This window comes from Octodon degus, unplaced genomic scaffold, assembly GCF_000260255.1.
Source record: "Octodon degus isolate 3935 unplaced genomic scaffold, OctDeg1.0 scaffold00010, whole genome shotgun sequence".
Classification (NCBI taxonomy): Eukaryota; Metazoa; Chordata; class Mammalia; order Rodentia; family Octodontidae; genus Octodon; species Octodon degus.
Genome location: NW_004524586.1, coordinates 28,603,714 through 28,626,965, shown reverse-complemented (window position 1 = coordinate 28,626,965; position 23,252 = coordinate 28,603,714). Strand labels below are relative to the sequence as shown.

The 23,252-nt window shown below is 34.1% G+C and overlaps 1 protein-coding gene across 7 annotated transcripts in view; it reads right to left on the bottom strand.

Annotated features, from left to right (window-relative positions):
- The window catches only part of Rps6ka3 (ribosomal protein S6 kinase A3), a 101,912-nt gene that overhangs the window by 34,736 nt on the left and 43,924 nt on the right, over window positions 1-23,252 (bottom strand). For all 7 annotated transcript variants that reach the window (XM_023709013.1, XM_023709010.1, XM_004625656.3 and 4 more), the window contains 5 exons: window positions 14,899-15,015; window positions 8,751-8,832; window positions 3,443-3,523; window positions 2,641-2,720; window positions 1,365-1,471 (listed from right to left, as the gene is read on the bottom strand). In XM_023709013.1, coding sequence (XP_023564781.1) covers window positions 1,365-1,471; window positions 2,641-2,720; window positions 3,443-3,523; window positions 8,751-8,832; window positions 14,899-15,015 — 467 coding nt within the window. The remainder of the gene's footprint in view (window positions 1-1,364; window positions 1,472-2,640; window positions 2,721-3,442; window positions 3,524-8,750; window positions 8,833-14,898; window positions 15,016-23,252) is intronic.

Here is a 23,252-nt window from a genome sequence, read left to right as displayed (position 1 = left end):
CATTTTAAATGAATTGTGTGCAATGTGAAAAATTCAATAAAGCTGTACAAAATATTTATTGTTTACATTTTTCCTTATATACTTGAAAACAAGAAATCTTTAATGGTAGACTGCAAACAAGGACAAATTAAAATGTGGAAGTATGTAGAATTTAAATATCAGTACATATGTAAAATTTAAATATCAGTTTCTTGATGACTGCTACTATAAGAGCTGTGGAAAATTTGTTTAATTTAAAATGTGCAATTACAAGAAGGTAATTTTCAATAAATTTTTTTTGGAGAATGCGCTACTTGCATATTTTTCTTCATACCAAAAATTTCTAGATGGAGTTCTAAGTAAAATAAGAAAATTGTAAAATTAGAAGAAAAATATGTGATCATGGATTTGGGAAAAGCCTTTCTAAAAATAAAGGTCATGGGAAAAGTCACAAAAGATTGGCAGATGTGGCTGAGAAAAAAACTGTATGTAGATTAAAATAACAAATTTAAAATTAAAAAAAGTGGAAAATGTATTTGTACCATTTTTTAATTGAACAGAACTCATCTTTTTTTGTACTACCTAGGAATGAACTCAGGGCTTTTGCACTGAAATATATCCTTAGACTTTTTCTGTTTTTTAATTTAAGACAGAGTCTTAGTAAGTTGCTAAGCTGTCTGGATGGGCTAAAACTTGTGATTCTTCTGCCTCAGCCTCCCACAGTACTGGGTTTAAAGGCATGAGTCACCATGTCCAACTTTTTAAAAAATGCGGGGTCTTTGGCCTCCAACCTATGCTCTAGTGATCTTGCTTCAGCCTCCCGAGTTGCCTGAATTATAGGTTCTTAGGTTAATAGTTAAAATTTCTTAATTTTAAAGCTCTCATATAAACCATTGAGAAAAAGTCTAAATGAAAAATAAGCAAAAGCCATGAACAGAAAACACAAAAATACAACTGCTAACAAACAAGAACAGATTTTTTTTTAATTTTTTTTTATTTATTTGAGAGAGAGAGAGAGAGAGAGAGAGAGAGAGGTGTGTGTGTGTGGCCAGCTCAGCCCACCAGGGGGCGGGGCTGGCTGGCATGTGGTGCTGGGGGATCGAACCGAGGTCCCTGATGCTTTGCTAAGCTTGTTCCAAGTAGGTGCTTTAGACCGCTGAGCCATCTCTCCAGCCCCAAGAACAGATTTTAACCTCAGTAAAAATCAAAGAATGAAAAAGAGAACAAGATAATATTTTTCATTAAGATTTAAAAGAAATAAGAATACATAGTATTAGCAGAGATGTGAAGCACAGGTACTCTAGTGCAATACTATGGGACTTCTATGAAATCACTTTTCATGATCTCCTAAACATGGTACTCAACTTAGCAATATGATTCCTTACTTTTCTGGTTTCAAGTCTCTATAGATTATTCCCAGGCTATGTAGATGATCTAAAGCAAGTGCAAGTTCAGCCAAGTAGAATTTGACATCTTCTTCTGTGAACATCACCTAAAAATAAAATGATAATAATAATACCTGCTATTTTTGCATCTGTGATTTTTATTTAAAGTTCTACTTTAAAGCTTAAACAATCAATGACATAAAATATGCTAATTAGATATAACTTTATTTATAATCTTTTTTAAAGTTTATTTTATTTTATTTTTTTTGCGGAACCAGGGATTGAACTCAGGCCCTTGCACTTGCCAGGGAAGCGCTTATTCCACTGAGCCATCTCCCCGGCTAAAGTTTAAAGAGAAAAAAAACAAAAGCAAAACAACAAAAAATAACAATACAAAGTTTCAAAGCAAGATGATAGGAAATTAACAATAATTGTTAGATTACATGCTATTATTTGTAGAGTGGTTGCTTAGATTACCAGATGTAGGCACATATTTATAATCTACTAATGAAATTAAATTTACATACAAACACAAGCACTAAATGTTAACTATATACTGTGGGAGAAATGACTTCAAATTTTAAGTAATAACTCTTTTCTTTGTGCCATTGTTCTACATAGTAATATTTTATTTATTTACTTGTATTTTTTTAGGGAAGTGTCTACAGGGTGTTCAGGGTCTCACTACTAGATCAGACTCATACTGATTCGCCTGTTTATAGCCTCCTAAAAGTTGGGATTACAGGCACGTGCCACTATGCCCAGTCTCAATTGCCTTCTTAGTGCACCCCGGGGGAGGGCCTGCACAGCAGGCCTGCTTGTAAGTGCTTTAATCCACTGAGCTATTTGGCCGCGCCCTCCCGCCCCACTTTTTTGGTGGTACCAGGGACTGAACTCAGGACCCTGCGTTTGCCAGGCAAATGCTTATTCTACTGAGCTATCTCCCTGGCCCCACATAGTAATATTTTAGAAATAAAAAGTGATCTTTACAATGCATACTATATTGCTACTACTAATTAATGATATCTTGTGGATATATTATCACTTTTTAGAAAACTAAAAAAGAGGAAAGGTTAAGAAAAAGACTGTCAGTTTAAAGTCTTGTTTTCAGGATAAATCTAAAAAACAGGAATAAAACTCTTTTTGGTTTTGTTTCTTCAATATCGGAATCTTATGCCTCTAGAGAAAATCTGATAAGCATAATATCGAAATATAAAAAAGTCTTAGTTGAAACAGGAAGAGAACAAACAGATTAAAAAGACATTAATTAATATACCTCTTTGGATAAGCGTGTAAACAAATCTCCTCCCCTGAGAAAATCCAAAATAAGATACAATTTCCCTTCAGTTTGAAAAGCTGAATGAAAAAACAAAAATTTTTGTTTAATTCATTATAGTTTATTGTTTATGCTCATATTAGGTCAATTAATTCACAAATGAATATTCTTTTACCACATTTATGATTAAGTTATATCGAAACAATTTTACTTAGAAGAAAACCTCTGATTTATTTTCTATGTCGTAATGTTAAATGCAGTTTCTTACTATGGAACCACTAAATTTTCTACAGATAGTTTTCTCAGGAATACTTTCAAACACAATCAATAAAACTATCTTAAAACAGAAAAAGTCTTACTTAAACATGAGACAAAAAATTTTAAAATGCCACTACAGAAAACATTGTGGGTTAGATTTAATTACATGTAGTAAGAGTTATTATACTTTTATACACTGATAAGAAGCATGTGGCTTTGGAGAAAAGAAAGGCAGTAGCAGTTTCTTTCTCCTTAAGTTGGGCTAACATATATGGACTATAGAATACTGATGCACTTTTACTACTTTTTATAATAAAAAATTGTTATCTGCTGACATGGCTACCACTCAGACTCTCTAATGTTTGAAATAAAAGCTTTTAAAGTTTGTCTAACAAATAATAGTTCAATTTTCATGACTGTGGTATATGTATCTGCTAAACACATACAAATATATGCAAAAGTTTACTTACACAGTATATCTGAAAGTACTCAGGGAGTGGGAGATGAGATAAGGAGAACAGATGGGAGAAGTTTCAGAACTTACCATAATGCAACTTGACAATAAATGGATGATTAACTTCTACCAAGATATCTCGTTCCATTTTTGTCCGAACACGGTCTCGAACTACAAAAGATTGCACGTATGTTACATCGCAGTATTTTTCAAAGATAACATTAAAAAACAAATTATTTTTAGTGTTTATTTGAAATAAAGTTTTGCTTATGTGTATAAAAATATAAAAAATTTATTGCTATTAAATTTACAAAATTAATACAAATATCTTTTACATTATACAACCAAAAGAAATTGTGTATCTTTATAAAACCTTAAGGCAAAATAATCACAGAACATATTAAATGTTACCTTTAATATCAAATTTATAAGCATTTTAATCAAAGTTGTGGAAAATGGCAAAAAAGCATGCAAATTTTTTTTTTCGGTTGCCATCTCAGCCCACCCTAGGGGCAGGGCTGGCGCAGCATGTGGTGCCGAACCATGGCCCCTGCGCAGTTGCCTAAGCAGGCGCTTTAGACCACTGAGCTATCTCGCCAGCCCTACATGCAACTTTTAAGAAACAAGGTACCCTTAATGAAGTATTAAAATACAACAACAAACTAGAACAGGTTTCAACACTTGTGACAACACTACTATCAATTCAATAAGACATCATTACGTATCTATAAAATGTAGTACATATAATGAAGGATGGATCCACCCGCAAAAGTCTATTTTGAGGGAGGGAGGAAAGGGAAGAGGGGAGAAAGGAAATGCTGTGGCATAGCTGAGAGAATAGTTTTTTTGGAGTTGGACAGAAAGATTTACATTCAAATCTGTGTAGTGGAATAAACTGCTTATTTATGTTCTGTGAACCTTAGTTACTTCTCAGCTATAAAATGAGGGTTATATCACTGTACCATCATAGGAACATGTGAGCATTTGAAATAAGGTTTATACCTAGAGCCTGGTATGTAAGAGAAATTCAGGTAACTGATAGCTACCACTATTATATCCAAAACAGGCACTATGAATATGATTAAAGGATAGAACAATTTATTACCAGTAATGAGTAGCACAAGAATTAAGAGAAGGGCAAGATTAATTTTACCTACATAGGAAGGCTATAGGAAAGAGCCAGAGTTAGGGTACAATATTAAAAACCTTTCTAGTAGAATTTATGGTTAGAAAGATAGGTCCTAGAAAAGACCTGCTATTAAATGTCAATGTAAGTAAAGAAATGGAAGCATTAATGATGAACAGGAAGCAGTCAAGTCAGAGGTTAATTAAAGGGGAAATGAAGTAGGGAGGATCCAGATTTTTGGTTAGAATACTAGGATAAATTTATGTTTGATCTTGTGGGTAAAGCTCTCTTCCAGCAACAAATGTTTTCTGAGCAAAGTTTATTGTGCTAAGTATTAGGGATACAAATACAAATAAGATAATCATCATAAGGCTCATAATGTAATAGTAACAACAGACATGTAAATAAATGAGTAAATACATTCTGATAAAAAATACTCTCAATGGCTGTGTGAATTGTTAGGATAGAAAGAATGAGAGTCTTTTGGTGGTAAGGGGGAACAGGAAAAAAGTTGAGGTGGTTTTATTTGGAGTTTAAGATAACCACAGATATTTAAAACAGAAATAAAACATCTGGGAAAAACAAATAGGTTAAAAAATCTAAGTTTTCTTTTCACAACTGGGAAATTTTGGTGCCAACTGACTGAAAATGGAAAAGTCAGTATTATGAATCAACTATTCTTTCTAACTTTAGTATATGTGCTGCTGAAGTAAGCACTTGATTGTTCCTGAGGTCTGTGCAGCTGTCTTAACTGACTTTTCCAGCTAGTATATTAAATTCACTATCAATCTGTGAGTTTTATTACCTTGTCCTACTATACAACAACTCTGGTACCTATCTTATATTTAACATGCTCTTTTTTTCTTATATGAATGAAGTTAATCACCAAGGCCTGCTAATCTAGTTTAAATTCACTCTTTTTCTATTGTTGCCCTTAAAATCTTGGATTAGTTCCTATTACCCAAAGGTAAACTGAAAATTTCTACCTCTTTCAATAAGTATACAAAGTGTTTCATTTCAAAATAACTTCTTAGCTCAGTAATCACTGAAAATATCCACCATTAGATCTAATATATATTATATATCCTTTTATTATTGTTACATAATGAAAATGAAAAGTATTAGGTTTAGTGATTATGCTACAATTTGCCTAGGTCAAATCATTTCCCTGCTCAGGGACTTTTTTATTTTATTTTATTTATTTATTTATTTATTTATTTATTTGTGTGTGTGTGTGTGTGTGTGTGTGTGGCCACCTCAGCCCACCAGGGGGTGGGCTGGCTGGCATGTGGTGCTGAGGGATTGAACTGTGGTCCCTGGGCTTTGCTAAGCTTGTTTTAAGTAGGTGCTTTAGAACACTGAGCCATCTCACCAGCCCAGGGACTTTTTATTTAGTCCTTTATAAAATATGAAGTTTCAGCAAGATGATTTTCTTCTGATTATGCTTATCTTGTGAGACAGTTTTCTACATTTCCTTAGAAGTAATATTGTTGAGACCTTGTTTAGTTGAAAGTGAGCACTGGATTCACTATTTTTTTTTCATTTTGTCTGAGACAGGATGTAAAAATTCTATTCTGGGTTCCTGTCCTCATGTAAAAGGCCCAGTGACAAATATAAATCATCCTACAATCAAGAATTGTTATTAGTCTATACTAGTTCAGAAGAAGTCATCTTTTGTATCAGTCAACTTCTACACTGTTTTAAACTTTTATTACATTTAAACCCTCTTTGGCTTCAAAATAATAAACAATAAATGTTCTTTGTAATTCTAGGACTATGTATTAAGAAATTGTCTTAGGCCAGTTTATAAAATCTTTCAGTCTTGACAGACCAACTTTAATAGGACAAAATCCCCCATTAACTTTACCTAATGTCATCAACTTCTGTTTGACTCCACTTACTGTACTGATAGGAATTTTAAAATAGAAATTTCTGGTTAAATATCTATGTTTTATTTTCTACCTTCTTTCAAAACCCCATTGAAATGACATTAATAGAAAAATAATGATAGTAATCCTCTTACCTGTGGGGTATTGAATAGTACTAAATCCTATATACATTATGTACATACATATTCATCATAAAGTTTAATTTGTAACTTATGAACAGTAATTAATGAATCATAAAAGAAAAATAAAAACTGTAACAAGAGACTAACAAAAGTTATGTGATGTAATCTTTGTCTGTTTCTCTCAAAATGTTCTCACTAAACTTTCAAATTCTCATTTAAGCAGCCCTTTATGGCTTCTCTTTGTCCAAATGGCCAAAAGGCTCTGTGCTTTAGAGCCATTATTACATAAAGTGAGGGTTATTTGCATACAAGTATAGCAATAATCATCTAATAACCAAGATGGCTACTAGGTGACTAATGGGCCATGGCTATTGTATACAGAATGGGTATGTTGGACAAAGGGATGATTCATGTCCCAGGAAGGGCAGAGAAAGGATTTACTACACTACTCACAATGGTACACAATTTAAAATTTATCGGATTTTTTGTTGAATTTTCCATTTAATACTGTCAGATCATTATTGACTGTATATAACTGAAACTGTTTATAAACAAAGTAAAACTACCAATAAAGGGGGACCACTATATGCATACATTCCAAAGAACAAAGGAAAGAAAGAAGTAATAGATGTGTCAATGGTATTTAACACAGAAGATTAGAGAAAGCTAAAATTGAAGCTTAATATCCTTTTTTTTTTTTTTTTGCGGTACCGGGGATTGAACTCAGGGTTCTGTGCTTGCCAGGCAGGCACTTATTCCACTGAACCATCTCCCCAGCCCAATATCCTTTTTTAAAAAAAATTGATTTATTTATTTATTTATTTATGTGTGTGTGTGTGTGTGTGTGTGGCCAGCTCAGCCCACCAGGGGGCAGGGCTGGCTGGCATGTGGTACTGGGGGATTGAACTGCGGTCCCTGTGCTTTGCTAAGCTTTGCTAAGCTTGTTCTAAGTAGGTGCTTTAGACCACTGAGCTATCTCACCAGCCCCTTTAATATCTTTTTTAATCAGCTTTTCAGTACTTCTTTTTTAGGACTTCATTCTTACGTTAGAGAAAAAAACAGCAAAACAAAAACAGGAGAGCTGGGGAGATAGCTCAGTGGAATAACTGCTTGCCTGGCAAGTGCAAGATCCCGAGCTTGATCCCTGGTACCATCAAACAAAAAACAAAACAAAACAAAACGGAAAAAAGAATAAAGGGAAACAGAGAATACAGATAAAGGAACAAAACTATCAAAGATGATATGTCACCCATGAAGTAAAAACAGGAAGCCTGAAAAAGGGTGGGATGGGAAGAACAAGTATTCTCAACAAATAAACTACAAAAAAAAAAAAAAAACAACAACCAACAAGAATTTTATGAAAAGACTTAGAGAGATAAATCAATTGCTATGTATGGATCTTGGTTCAAACAAATTATGTGAAAGAAAATGAATTATAACTGGAAATTTTCATTTGACTAGACATCTCTATGTTACTTTTTTAGGTACAATAATGGAGTTGTATTTTTTTTAGGAATTTTTATTGTTTAGAGATAAAGAGGTTGAAGTTTATTATGGTGTAGGGTTTAAGGTAAGATTACTAATTGTTTTTATAGGTTGTTCTGGTATTTCAAACTCAACTTGTGGAATCATTATTTAATTTCCCATTATTCTATACACCTGCCTTGCTACACAGTACAGCTGGTACTCAATATTTGTAGCAAATACATAAATATAATAAACCTTAATAAATAGTTTGTACTATTTTGTTCCACTGACTTCTATGTTTCTATTATTTCCACCAATGGAATACTGAATTACTGGTGCTTTAAATAAATTTTAGTATTCGACAGAACTTGTTCCTTTCCTGGATCCTGCATTAGATTTTTCAAAATCATAGGCTCTGATTAAAAACTTATTTGGAGATCAGAAATCAAGATGATAGTCATTTAGAATAAAAGATATTTTGCTGCAAGTAAATCACTATGTTTTAAAGACATTAAAATAATTACATTAATTTGAAGATGTATCAAATCCAATTTTAATGTTTACAACTTCTATTTGCCTAAATGAATTTACAATACTTGTTTTATAATATGGCAATTTCTGTTCTCACAAGTCAGACAATTCCTAGTCTAATAAGAAAAATTCACTATAAGTCAGTCTAAATTTAAAGCTGGTAACAGAAGTAATTCAGGATGCAAGTGGCCTTACAGTTACATGCATTCTACTGAAAACTTTGTTTAGATCACATGAACATGATAAATAGCAGCATCACTTACCTTTAAGTGTGGCCTTCTTCAATACCTTCATAGCGTAAAGCTGTCTAGCATCAGAGCCTGAGATTTTTTTAACTAAGAAAACCTGTATTTAAAATAAGATAAAATAAATGCTACAAAATATTACATACTATATGCTTTTGTGAATGTAAGATCCCTGTCATAAAATTATGCAAATTCTAACACATTATAAAAGTTGTAAACAATGGTTGTAAACTGGGCTGTTAATATAAGTGAACACATTTTTTATTTGGTTATTTTCTAGGTCTCAAAGAACATGTAATAGGAGATATAATCTAAACATATAAAGTTTAAACTTATAAAATTATTACAGTAAGACACATTACCATGGAATCCTTCACATTTCCCCTTTCATTGGACACATTTATTTTATCACTATTGCCACTTTCTAAAGCAGTTTGGAAAGTCTTTGCTCATGGATGTCTTTAGCCAAACTGCTCTGGCTACCCTGATGTACAGAATCATTTGAAATGATTACCTTTCACGATCATGTTGACTTTGGGGAAGAGCAAGAGGTATCACAGTGGTTTATCTAGTGAATAGCATGGCTAAAGACACATACTTTTTGTGAGCCTCCTTTCTGTTGGATGGCAATCAGCAGTAGCATTTGCCATTATTTTGGATCACATCTTGCAAAGACACTCAGGGAAGAGGACTTCCAGAACTGCTTCAGCAAGTGGCAAAAATGATGTGGCAAGTGTGTTCTAAGCAAAACGGTAGTATTTTGAAGGAGATTAATAGCACTGTGTCTTTTACTGCAATAAATTTTAAAAATTCTAGTCACTTATATTCTAATTATTTAAATACAGGATCATCAAAAATTGTATCCTTTTTATAATATAACAGGATATATACAAAAATGACAATTTTGTCAAATTTATTCCATACAAGAATTCACTGATTGAAATGACACCTGTCTGGGCAATACTTTTGATAGTCATAATGTAAACAAATGTGCTGTTGTGGTGATGGTTGGGGTAAACTGTTAAATCATTATTGAACATTCACTGTATATTTTCATCACCCTTGTGCACTGAAAGGTCTTTATGAGAACGATTTTTTTTTTTTTTGCTGGCTCAGCCTGCCTTAAGGCAGGGTCTGGTAAGGCAGGTGGAGGTGGGGATCAAAGCACAGTTTCCTGCGCCTGACTGCATTTGCATGAGAAGGCGCTTAAACAATTTAGCTAACCGGCAGGCCCCCAAAGGTCTTTATGTATGTAGCAATAAAATCTCGACATGTTGACAGCATAGAACAGAACTCAGTACCGATGAACCAATGGCAAGTATGTTTTTCTTTTTTCTTTTCTTCCAGTAATGGGGACTGAACCCAGGGCCTCTTTATTATGCTGCATCTCCAGCTCTGTCCCTCACTTCCCTTGTGAGATAGGATCTTGCTTTGTTGTTAAAAGTACCGAGGCTGGACCTGAAGTTGTGATCTTTTTGCCTCAGCCTTCCAGAGTGCTAGGATCATAGGCATGTATCACCATGCCCAGCCCTCTATCCATTCTTTTGTAGCAGTCCTCTTGAGCTACCAAATTTCGGAAGAGAAGCAATTACAGTCAAGAATTAACCTGGGGGTCAGCTCTCAGTTACTGAACATACCAGACTATGAGCACATAAACATAAAATGATTCTCTCCACTAATTCTATCCAAGAGGAGACTGTCTTGGTATGAGAAACAGTGTCAAGGCAATGAGAAATGAAATCAATTGAAGAGCACCACAGCTCCCACTCCCACAGACACCCTAAGGTAAATGTGTGCTGCTCCACTATAATTAAGTCCTTTCTCCATCACCAAGCTCTACTCTAGCTCTTTTCAGTCAGTTGTGGGGAGCCACTCTAGCCAAAGAAAAATATTCTTTAGATAGAGGAGGTTCTAAGGTAGATTGCTATTTAAATATTAAAGGTCATTATGAGATTAACATTTTTGGTCAGAAATAAATTTTAATTATGTAGAGATTAATTTATCTGATATTTATTCATCCTTAAGATTCTCCAATTAATATTCTTTGTTTCATTCTACAAGAAAAATTCTCCTTCTGAATTCCAAACTTTCTTCAATAGCTTTGGAAAGCATTTTCTTAACACTTTCCAGCACTCTTTAGCTCACAGCACTTCCACAAGCACCTGTAATAGATCAAGCTCACAGTATTTCCACCAGCACCTGTAATAGATCATAATGACAATTTTGGGAGGCAGGCCTGCTAAGGCCTATTTTATAGATGCCCAAATTAGAGCTTAGAGAAGTTAAATAATTTGCCTGGTGTCACAGTGGAGGTATTAGGACAAGATCTAGGTCAGTCACCCAGTCCTGGGCTTCTGTTCAGAGCATTCTGTATCTTTTCCCTTTGGCCAGTGGCCAACTATGCTCAGCAGAAGCGGTAGCAGCTCCAGCTGCTATCTGATCTTCCTCCACTACAGCAATTCTGACACTTTCATGAAGCTATTTTAGGCTCTGACAGGTCATTCCTGTTACTTTGGCTTAAACTGGCTTTTTAGGATGAGTAATAAAGGAGACAGCCTATTTTTAATGTTTTCTATTTACAAACAACAGGTGTTTAATAGGTATTTAAATTTTAAAAGAAATAAAGGGAGAAACATGCTAATTCCTAGGATCTTAAATATTGTGTTCCCTGAAATCTAATATATAAAAAGAAATACATTTGTTCAGGTTTATCAAATAGTATGTTAATACAATTTAATACCAGATTTTATTGTGTATTTGGCCTTGATCATTTAATTCTCAATATTGTATATAAGGCCAGAACTATTATTAATTCTTTGCATAATTATATGCTAAGCACTATGCTGAGGCATGGCGACTGCACTCGTGAAATATATAGTTTGAGGGTAGGAGAGAGTCAAACAATTGCACAAGAGGAACTAGTCAGTTGGGAAGGGGTGGAAGCAGGACAAGTTTTGTTGGGCAGAGAAAAAGACTTGTTATGGTTTGTGTCTAGATGCCCCCCAAATGCTCATGCAGTCATGGGACAGGCTTCTAGAGTTTGTGATTAATTCAAGAGCCAACGCTGGGGTTATGGGTATGAGAGTTATATCTACCCTGGGGCAGATAGCCTGAATGCAATATGAGGGAGCGAAAGAGGCTTTCTCTCTGTCACAGCTCCTCCCTTTTTGCTCTTGCTGTTTTCTGTCACCATGAACTGCTGGCCTCTTTCAATATGCCACTCTACTTCTGAGCCATCTGAGTATGGACTGAAACCTCCACAAACTGTTAGCTAAATAAACCTTTTCTTCCTTAATTTTATCAGGTATTTTGTCCTAGCAATGAGAAAAGTAACCAAGGTAACTTCCTAGTGGGATGGAACCTGGAATCTATAAGCACCAAAAATAGGTGATCAATATGGCCAAAACATAGACAGTGAAAAGCATATAAAATAATGCTTTTGAAGTACATAAGGGTCAGACTGAAGGGATCCTCTGCCATCTCAAGAAGTTTTCCCCTTCATAAAATAAAAGAGGGGCTATTAAAGAGGTAGAGGATATGATTAGCTCATGTTAACTGTCATACCAATGATGGATTGAGGCATGAATAAAGTTTGGAAGGCCTACTTAATGAGATTCTTTTAATATACCAGGGAGAAAAAGTGGCAGCATGTGCTAGAAAGGTGGCAATGAAGGAGAAGACTGTCATAACGGGAAATCTTTACTAAATGAACTGAATATGATAATAGATCAGATTGACCAAGGTGGGGAGTGCATGATGTGTCTATGTGTGCCTGCACATGTGCATGTATGTTGGGGGTAAGCTTAAAAGAGATGTCAAGAATGCTTGATATCTGGCTTGCTTAACTGGACATCATTCACAGTGACAGACAAAAATGAAATAAGATAGGTTTGGGGACAGAAGAACATCATGAGTTTGGTCTTAAACGTACTGAAGTTAAAGTGCCTTTGAGATATGCAAAATGGAAAAATAAGTAAGGGCTGGCGTTATAATTCATGGCAGAGCAAGTACTTGCCTAGGAGGTGTGGGGCCCTGGGTTTGATTCCCAGCACTGAAAGTAAAAGAAAGAAGGACAAATAGAAGGAAAAGTAAACAGTTCTATTAGGTGTTCTGAGTTTGGAGGAACAATTCAGACTGGAGATAAAACCTGTTATGTCAGCAGTATGTGAGTTATAATTAAGATAGTGGCACTGAGCAAATCAATAAGGATGGCAGCTTAGAATTAAGCCTGAAGGAATGTCAATATTTAATGTCTAGCAAGAAGAAGAAAATGGGGCCCCAAAAGGTTAAATAACTTGCTCAAGAATACACAGTATGTAGAAGAAAAAACTAAACCCAAGGTTGGCTGAGCTAAAATCTAAAGCTGCAACCATTATGCTTTGCTGGCTACTTGGTATGTATTTGGATTAAAAGTATGCTTTGGGCTTGAAAGAAATTAACAACTGTAAGGAACTACCTACATTAGCCAAGAATTGCTAAATGGTCCCACTAAAATATACAAGAATGCCACACTGGTAATGTTTTGAAGCTTGCAAAGGATGATATCTTCAAATGTTTCATCATAGAGAAGAGGTAAGGGATCATTGCATGTAAAAATTGAATGCAATCTCAGAAGTTTCCGCTTGTTGAGAACTGGTCTAGATAGACCTAGTAGCAGTAATTTTACTAGTTTTTCTTAAAATGGAGGAAAAAATTGCACCCTTGAGGTGTACCCCTGAGGTGTGCAGCACGGGGACAAGGCCTATTTGAAGAAAGCTGATAAAGATGTCTTATCTTCTGGAGCAACTACTTGGTAGCTTTGGTAGATATTTTTAATATTAAAGAACACAGCTAGACATTGTGGTACATGTTTATTAATTCCAGGCACTCTGGAAGTTGAGCTGGAAGTTTGAGGCCAGTCTGGGCAACTTACTGAGACCTTGATTGAAAATAAAAAAATGAAAAGGGTTGGCCATGTAGACCAGTGGTATGACACAGCACCACCAAACAAAACAGATGCTATAGAATGTAAAATATATACTCATTTTTAAAGACATCACTTTCCAACCTCACAGAATCAAAAAGAGGTGAGAATATCAAGAAAAATGATTTTTTAAATAAATTCATAAGCACAATTAGATAGGTCATGTAGTCTTGAAGATAAAATGAATATGAAGCAAGTACACCAAATTTTCTGAAGTTTACAATGCACTTTTGAATGACTATTCATGTCCCACACTTACTGATGCTGAGAAATATAACAACATGGAAAACACTGCTGGTAGGGGATGGTGGTATTTCATAAAATATGTCCATCTTCCCATGTATATGAAATATACATCAATCCCAAAAATCAAACTTTCCTTATCCCCATTTTCAGTTCCTTGTGACTTTTTAACCTACACTTTATCTTTTCTTTCTGTAAGGTACACAAATACAGGCATATACATATATTTGATATATAATAATTGTACATCTGGCTATGGTATTATAATTTGATACAGGTATTCTATATGTAATGATCAAATTAGAGTATTTAGCATTTCTTTCTTGCTAAACATTTATAATTATGTTTGGAACCTTGAAATTTTTCTCTTCTAGTTTTTTCTTTGTGTATATGTTTCCTTTTCCTTTTGTAGTTATCAGGGATTAAACTCAGTTGGGCAAGTGCTTCAGCACTAGATTATATTCCCAGCCCTTTTTATGTTTTACCTTGAGTCAGGATCTCATCAAGTTGTCCAGTCCTTCTGACTCAGCCTCCAGAGTTGCTGGGATTACAGGCCTGTGTCACTAGGGGATCCCACTCAGGCTCAAAGATGCTAGTCAAGTGCCCTACCATTGAGCTACATCTCTAGTTTTTAAACACTTTTATTTAGAGACAGGAGCTTACTAAGTTGCCCAGACTATCCTTGAACTCATGATCCTCCTGCCTCAGCCTTCCAAATGACAGGCATACACTACCATGCCCTGCTAGTTCTGAACAAAGTATATAATAAAATTGTGAATTACAGTTGCCCTACTGTTTTTTAGGGCATTGTACCATATTTCTACTATATAACCAAATATATTTTGGTATCTATATAATTTCACTCTATCCCCTTCTCCCTACTCCTAGCCTCTAGTGACCACTGCTCTACTTTCTACTTCTACAAACAACTTTTTTAAAAAGCACACACTCATGACTTACCTTTCCAAATGATCCCTGCCCTAATACTTTTAAAAGTTCAAACTGGGAAGGATCTGCTTTTTCATGTCCTTCCTTTACATGATGTGTGATTGCAATTTCTTTGATGCTGCCTTCTTCCTGTTGAAGTAAATGTAAGGGGAAGAAAACATTGAGTCAACCAGAACTACTTTTTCCTGCTAGAAATCAAGTAAATCTTAATTTAGCATAACATTAGAAAACTTCAAATTAATACACAAAAACTACCCTTTACTGATCTACCAACTGATGGGAAACACAAACATAGAAAATATACCCTTAAATTATATACTAGAGATAGAATTATACAAGTCCATTATGTAGTCCAATTTAACTGCTACATGGTGTCAGCACTGAGTATTTCCAGGTCTTCAGTCTCTCTATTGGAAATAACTGCATAGTTTCAGAGGGAGGGCAGACAGTGCAAAGAAGTCTGAAAATAACAGACTATAGTAAATGCCATGTTGTGGCTGTACTAGGCAGAACAAATGCTATATACAAAAGCTCTGTTTACTGGGGAGAGAGCCTGAAAAATATTCATAGGTAAATATGGAGAGATCTAACCTAAAGGCTGTTTAAGAAAGCACACTATAATTTTAATGGCTTGAAATAATAACTTAGGTTCTGAAAGAGAAGAAAGAAATAATTCTAAAAAAACAAAATCAAAAAAGATTTAATATTTGGATGGTGAAATAGACATAAAAAATGACTATTCTGCAAAATGAAAAAGTAAAAAGCCTTCAGGTTAACAAATGATTAAATCCCTGGCAAGCACAAGGGCCTGAGTTCAATCCCCGGTTCCGCAAAAAAAAAAAAAGATTAAAGATAAGTAGACACTTCAGCATATCTGAGGGAAGGCATAAGAAGAGGAGAAAATATATTTAAGTGCACATAGGATTTTAATTACGTATAATGAGACCAGAAAATAAGGTATACCTTATTTAATCAAGATATATATTATATTTGCAGTAAAAAAACAATATAAAGAGAAAAATCTAACAAAACCAGAAATATAAGTCTGTCAGAGTATCCTTTCTGTTTTGTTGAATACAATGCTCTTTTTCTAGGTACATAAGTACTATTAGAAAAATTCAAATGTTATACAAATATAAAAGTTCATTATCTTTATTACTGTAGTATTCCATACAATTGAGCTCAATTTACATTTTCTAAAATACCTTTAGAATTTTGGCAATATACAGGATTATAAATATTTCTCAAAAACTTATACTAGGACATACTAATGTGCTCACTTCTACAAATGAGTGGTGAAAGGAAAAAGAAGCTCCTACAGAACTTTGCCAACCATAAAACAATCTCTTAATGTTGGTTTGGTCCACGTCATGGGGACATGAGTATTTTATAAATGATCTACAGTTCAACTAGGACGTACCACTAATAGTTGGACAATCTTGGGCAACAGGCAGGAAAGCAACAATGTGTTCTAGCTCATACCTGGAATCCAATAAGATGGATACAGAGAGGAATACAAAGTTTCTGAAGACACTGGTAAGCCATGAATATATTAATATGCACATGGGACAAACATGTATCACTAACTTGCCTGTTACTGAAATGAATGTCACACGAATACATATAATAGTTTGAAAGTTTATAAAATTGTTTTTTCCTATAAGTATATAATGAAGCAGTTATAATTTTATCACAAAAAGAATTGTTAATGAAGTAGGGCACATATAATTATTCTGAGAATCTCACATTTTCATATTATTTGGTATAACTCTATTTTCAGTGAAACACACATACTTGCCCATTTTTATCACACATACACATAAAAACTTACTCTGTGCATTCTGTTTCTAGAGTCACAGTCTCCTAAAGTCCAGTCTGGTCTTATACTCACTATGCCACCCAGGCTGGCCTAAAATAATCCTCTTGTCTCAGTTTCCCAAGTGTGGGGATTATAGGCATGTGCTAACATGCCCAGCATTACTTTGTGTTCTTAAAACATAGTTTAAAAATCCATCTAATAATTCTACAAAGTGTATGTTCACTTGATAGCAAAGATCTGATTGTATGCAAAATTTTGCGACTGGTCATGAAACTATCATAGTCCCGTACTATGCTTCTATATGTCCATCTTTTATAGATATTTGTCTCATTGATATTTGTTTCTCAATAAAATACAAAAATATTTGTAACCCACAGCTGACAGATACTAAAAGACTAGGACTAACATTCCTAGATAGTCTTTAAAATTATCACCTTTTATAATCTTTTTTTTAGTGGTACCAGGGATAGAACTCAGGACCTTGTCTTTGCCTGGCAAGCACTTATTCCACTGAGTTATCTCCCCAGCCCCTTCCTTACCCTTTATACTCTTGATGCTCAAATACAAAGGGACTTCAAATTAATACTGTGTGTTGCATTACTTTAAAAACCTTATATTGTAATACACTAACATTTAGAAAACAAACTGGTGATATTAACTGATTTTAAAGAATGATTCAACATCTGGCATTATGCCCTGGCTTGTATACATAATTTCCTTTTTCCTCCCCTCCCTTGCATCAGGAAGTGTGTTCTTGAGGCATTTCTATTTTCTAAATTGTTTTGAATGTCAGAAAACATCGTTAAAGCTTGAAATAAAATTTTTGAATGTTCCTTGGTAAAAGTCAAGAAAAAAACTTTTCTAAGCATGGACATGTAAAATTTTTTCAGTGGTAACATAAAAAGATCTTACAAATAAAAACTGCACAACTTACCCCTTTCGAAGATAACTCTAAACTAAAGCAGATGAAGCCTCACTCTCTACATAAATACCTATAGTTCTGTAATATAGTTTTTCTTTCTAAAGATGTTAACTTTCTTTTTTTCTAGATTACCAACATGCATAAAAATTACTTAGCATTATGCTTTGATCAAATTTAATTAACTTCATATGTCAATGGAATGATAAATTTACTCAGCATGTTTCATTTAATTAAATTCTTTAAGAGTCTTGTATGTTTGAGAAAACAGCATTGCTAGTTATCCAGATTAACATTCTCAGTAATTACCTTGAAAAGCAGTTTTCTTCCAAGTGGGAATCTCAATGGGCAAATTTAATTCTCCTTAAAGTACAGTCGGATAGCACAACTCTCATGGCAAAATATCAAGCTGATTTTGGCAGGATTTTAGATTAAATATACTGCAAATTATCATCCACCAAATCCACTTTTAACAAAGTAATTCTTGGAAAATTGTGCCTACTCTAAGTCAGATAAAATTACTTGTTTAAGGTTACTTCAATATAGAGCTGCACTAAAATTTCCAAGTCTTTACAGGAACCAATTTCAGTAGAAATCTGCTTTTAAGTTCTTGGCTACTTAAAATAACAGTCTCCAACCTGCCAAAATATTGCTTACATAATAATAATCTCCTAAAATTAATAAGTTTGCAATTCCCTTCAATCCTGGTTTAATACTGAGAGTTAAAGTCATTTGTTTTGTTATGTGAAGTTATGAACACTGGCAAGATAAAAATTATTCCAGCATGAAAAAGCTGAAGTAAAATTAAGTTGACCAACTACATAGAGCTGAAATGTGTAATAAACCTATGTGACTTACTTTTAATAAGTAAAAATACTGTCCTTTAAAAGTTCTATCAAAAGTAGTTTCGAACTTTTAAAAGTTTAACATATAAAATAGAATAACCATCTAGCATAATTATAGGTAGTTCCAGTTAAAACATTTTATTCTTTAAAAGAATTGAAGAAAGCTTACCTGTATAGAGCGAACACGAAACGACAAAAATTTAAACATGGCTATAAACCATGTTGGTGATAAAGGAATTTCTGACGGTAAAACTTAAGTCAGAAAGGGAAGGCCAAGCCTCTGCAAAGTTTTCTCCTACCAGCTGTTCCGGCAATTAGAAAATTTCCTGTCAGGCGGGTCCTGAAAATGCTAGAAAAAGAGGCTGGACAGTTTTCCTGTGGTAAAAGAAAGGAGCAATCTGCCAGCAGGAGCACTAAAGTAGATGACAGGTAGGGAGGTCAGAACAGGAAACTGAAACAGATTTGCTGATAGCCAAATCCTGTTGAAATGTTTTCTCTTGGTTTAGAGCAGTCCCGGCAATTTTCATAGCCAGTAAAAATAAATGTTATTATTGTAGAATGCTGACAAATGCCGGTATTTATTAACTATGACTTTTTAAAGCAACTGAAAATAGTCACCACGATTAAAACAATAAAAGTCGCTAATGCACATGTGGGTTTTTACCCTTTTGAGTGTTTACCCATACACTCCAGACGTGGCCTGAAGATGATTTTAAGGTTATATATAGACATGTCGTGGGTGTTCCCTGTCAGTAAAGAACTGTATAATTATAGGTAGAAAATGAAGACCATGTGCACAAAAGTTTTACACTGTTTAAAGACAAATTCTTCTCATCTTGAATGAAAGTAAATTATGTTTAAATTTACATTAATTATAACATCAATTATCAAACAAGGTAAAGACTTGAAGGCCCCCTGCTAAAACTCAATTCCTAGGTGACAAAATGTAAATTTAAAAAGTCCAATCTATAAACTTATTCATTTTTCCCCATATATTTATTGGCCAACTGTTTTTCTTTTTTTCCCATAATTTTATTGAGAAATAAATAGCAATGAGACAGTTTCAAATCGAATTGGTAGGATAGTTCCAATAATTAACACATTGCATACTGCCTTCCTAGTGGTTATTTGTTGTACAACATGCAGACATGATATCCTATTTACAAACACTATTAGAACAAATCCCTCTATTCATTAAGAGAATGTAACTATAGATCTATCTAACCATTTTGAATACACAGATACAAAATGGACATTCATCTGTATCTCCTTTTTTGTTTAGTTCCATCATTTGAATATTACAGGTGTGTTAACTCAGCAAACTATTCCAAAATAGTCCAGTAGTCCATAATAGTAGTGGGTCTTCCACTTGACTGGCAATGTCAGAAGTTGTTGACTTGAGCCTTTTGTAGCTCAGCATATTAATATGGCTTTATTTTTATACCTCGTTTTTATACTTTTCTGTTGGATGGTTAAGACCAAGATAAAGCAAGACCTATGTAACAAGAAATACAACTTTTGTATCTGATAAGGTCAGTCAGATCCCCTCAGGATTTATCCTGAAACCCTGTATCACAGTTTTTAGATCCTTTGTCAGTACAAGCCATGTGGATAAGTTACAGCCACTGCTTGACCAATTTGCTCTGTGTGAAGTCTGACAGAAAGTTTTCTCTCCATGTGATTCTCCTTAGGCATGCTCTACATCACAATCACTTTCCTCAGTGGTCCCATAGTCTCCTTGATTAGAAAATCTGGGACATAACTGAGTTACATGGTATTACAGTACAGGATCTCCTATGTCCCAAGTCCTCACTGACCTTGAAAGGCTAGGGCCAAAATGTTGGCTGTCCTTGCAGCCCTTCTTTTTCTCTAATTTTTGGTCTGTAAACTTAAGTTGTTAACCCTCTAGAAGAGAAGCTTATTATTGTTACCCTACAACACAGACAGTTGAGCTTAACTTCACTATCTGAATATTCAAACATCTTAGGCATAACATGGAACAGATATTTTCTACCAAGTATTGATATGTTAAACTTTAAGTCCCTCCAGAATATGAAGAAAAAAATTAAAGTAATACTTTTAAACAAGAGCAATCAAAGAACCTTAAGGAATTAGTGGAAATTGACTTTAACTACCACTAGTATGCAGATTAATAATTCATGTTTTACTATGTATGTTCTTTAATATTAGCACTAAGAAAATAGGCAATATTTCAGAAACCATAATCTGAAATACATCTCCCCAGGATAAAATGATACCTTAATTAAAAAGTGTGGTATGGTTATATGAAAGACAAAATGAGTGGCAGAAAAGAATAAATGTGGCATTTTTACATCACAGAGAGATGTTAAGACGTGTGATATTTGGAAAATGCAGAGGGCAAGAAAGTAAGTACTGATACAGATTTGATTATATTAAAAAAATCTCCTTAGGCACCAACAAAATCCCTCAAAAGACACCCATTGACAAAGTTAGAGACTAGTTCATGTGCCTAGAATTCCTTATAATTACATTAAACTCACCACTTTAACAACTATTTCATGTAGGTGCTATCTATCTCCTAATCATAATATGCATTCTTAAAGTCCTTTGGTCCATCTTTTAGGGAATCAGTTCCTGTTTAAGCACATACATTGTCTGCATCATTTTAATCTTGAGAACAGACCTCATACTTAGTATTCCCAAATCAAATAGCAGATAATAATAGCTTACGTTAATGGGCTGCTACTTTGTATAGCTGTATACATGAAAGTACATATTGTTTATATGTTTTTTTAGCCTCTAAATTAAATCTCTTAAAATTTATTTTACTAAATTTCAGCAAATATTTTCACTTTTACCTTATATATACTGTACTATTTTACTTTATCATATACTGTACTACATCATCAACATCACCTTGTTGCACTGGGAACTGACGTGAGACCCTGCACGTACTAGGCAAGTAGTTTACCACTATGCTACTTTCTCAGACCTACTTTATTATAACAACGTTAATTTTTATTATAAAGTCAATATGACCCATTATAGAAAACTTAGATAATGAAGACAGACCGACAGACAGACAGACAGACAGAGAGAGAGAGAGAGAGAGAGAGAGAGAGAGAGAGAGAGAGAAAAGGGAAAAAAAAAACTATTTTGGAGATTTTCTTTCTAGTTTTTTGTGAGTCCCCCCATACTACATGTTATCCTTTTTTTTTTTTTTGTAAAGGGCCAGCTAGTACATATTTTAATCTTTGCAGGATATTATGGTTTCTGTCAGTCCTGCCAATGCAGTAGAAAAATGAATGTGTGATGCCATTTTTCAATAAAACTTCATTTACAAAAACAGGTGGCAGGCCCATAGGTAATAGTTTTTTGACCCTTGTACAATTATGAAATAACCTTCAATCCATTGTTAATAACTGCCCAACATGTGCTATACACTATCATTGGGCATTTGGTCTCTATCACTGTTAATGTCTCATCCTTTGTGCATATTCACACTTAAAGAGAAATAATTTCTAAAAGTAGAATTGCATTGTCAGAAGCATGTTTCTTCTGCTTTCAAATTTTCCCTTTCTTATCCTTTCACTTTGCGGAATCAGAATACTCTTAGAAGAAAAATCAGCCAGGCTATGTGTCTGCCTCAAACTCTTCACTGAACTTTTTATCACTGAATAAAACCCAAACTTCTCAGTCTATGGAGCTTAAGGCGAATGTTAATAAATACCTTTGACCCTGATTCAGGGAATGTACTCATGAAAGGACTCAGATAGGATATAAATATTTGGTTTTAAACGTATCAGGCTAAGGTCAGACCATTTCCTTTTTACTAAAAGAGGAACAAATGTTTAATTTTATAAGAAATATTTTTATTATATATTAATATTGTCACCTACTTTTACTTTGACCAAATGATTTGATAACTTAGATAAATAGATTTCATAATATTGACCAATGTTATGTTTCTGAGAAAATTACAGTTTTAGGTTTTTTTTCTTTCTTTCAGTGCTGGGGACTGAAACCCAGAACTTTTGGGTAAGAGCCAAGTGCTCTACTACTGAGCTACACGAGGAAATCCCAAATATTTCTTACTTTGACTTCTATTAGTCATAATGATTTGCAGTACATAATGTTTGCAGTACATAATGATTACATCCTTGTTGGGAACTGGGTACATGTACATAACACATTTCAATTCTCTGCTTCTCTACACTGCCCTTTTATTTTGCCAGTATCAAATTCAGCTATTTGTCTACTGTTTTAATATAGTTCTATGCTTGACTTTAAGTATTGTAAGATTTTTCAATTTATATATATTTTTTGTTTATGGAAGGCACAAGCTCTACCACTGAGCCCTATCTCTCTCTCTCTCTCTCTCTCTCTCTCTCTCTCTCTCTCTCTCTCACACACGTAAGTTAAATTAGCACATGTTTTTCTTCTCTGTGCCAATTTCCATTTTTAAGTCTATGCTAACTTTATAAAATAAACTGGATAGTGATCAAATTTTTCTGTGCTTTAATTTTAAAAAACCCAGCCCAGGAGTGATATACTTTTAAAAGATGCACTTCTTTAAAGTTCCAGAGATTTCTCTCCCAAATCACTGGGGTCTGGAACTATAGGAGGAGTGAGTTGGTGGTGCTCATTTTCTAATGCTACAAATTTCTCCTATGGCTATAGGAATAGAGATTTTACTCTCCTCTTTCTAATGATACAATTTCAACTTTTCTTAAAACCATATTTTGGCAAGACTCATAGTAGTATACAGTTACATTTGGTAGTCTATTAAGGTTTTGAAATT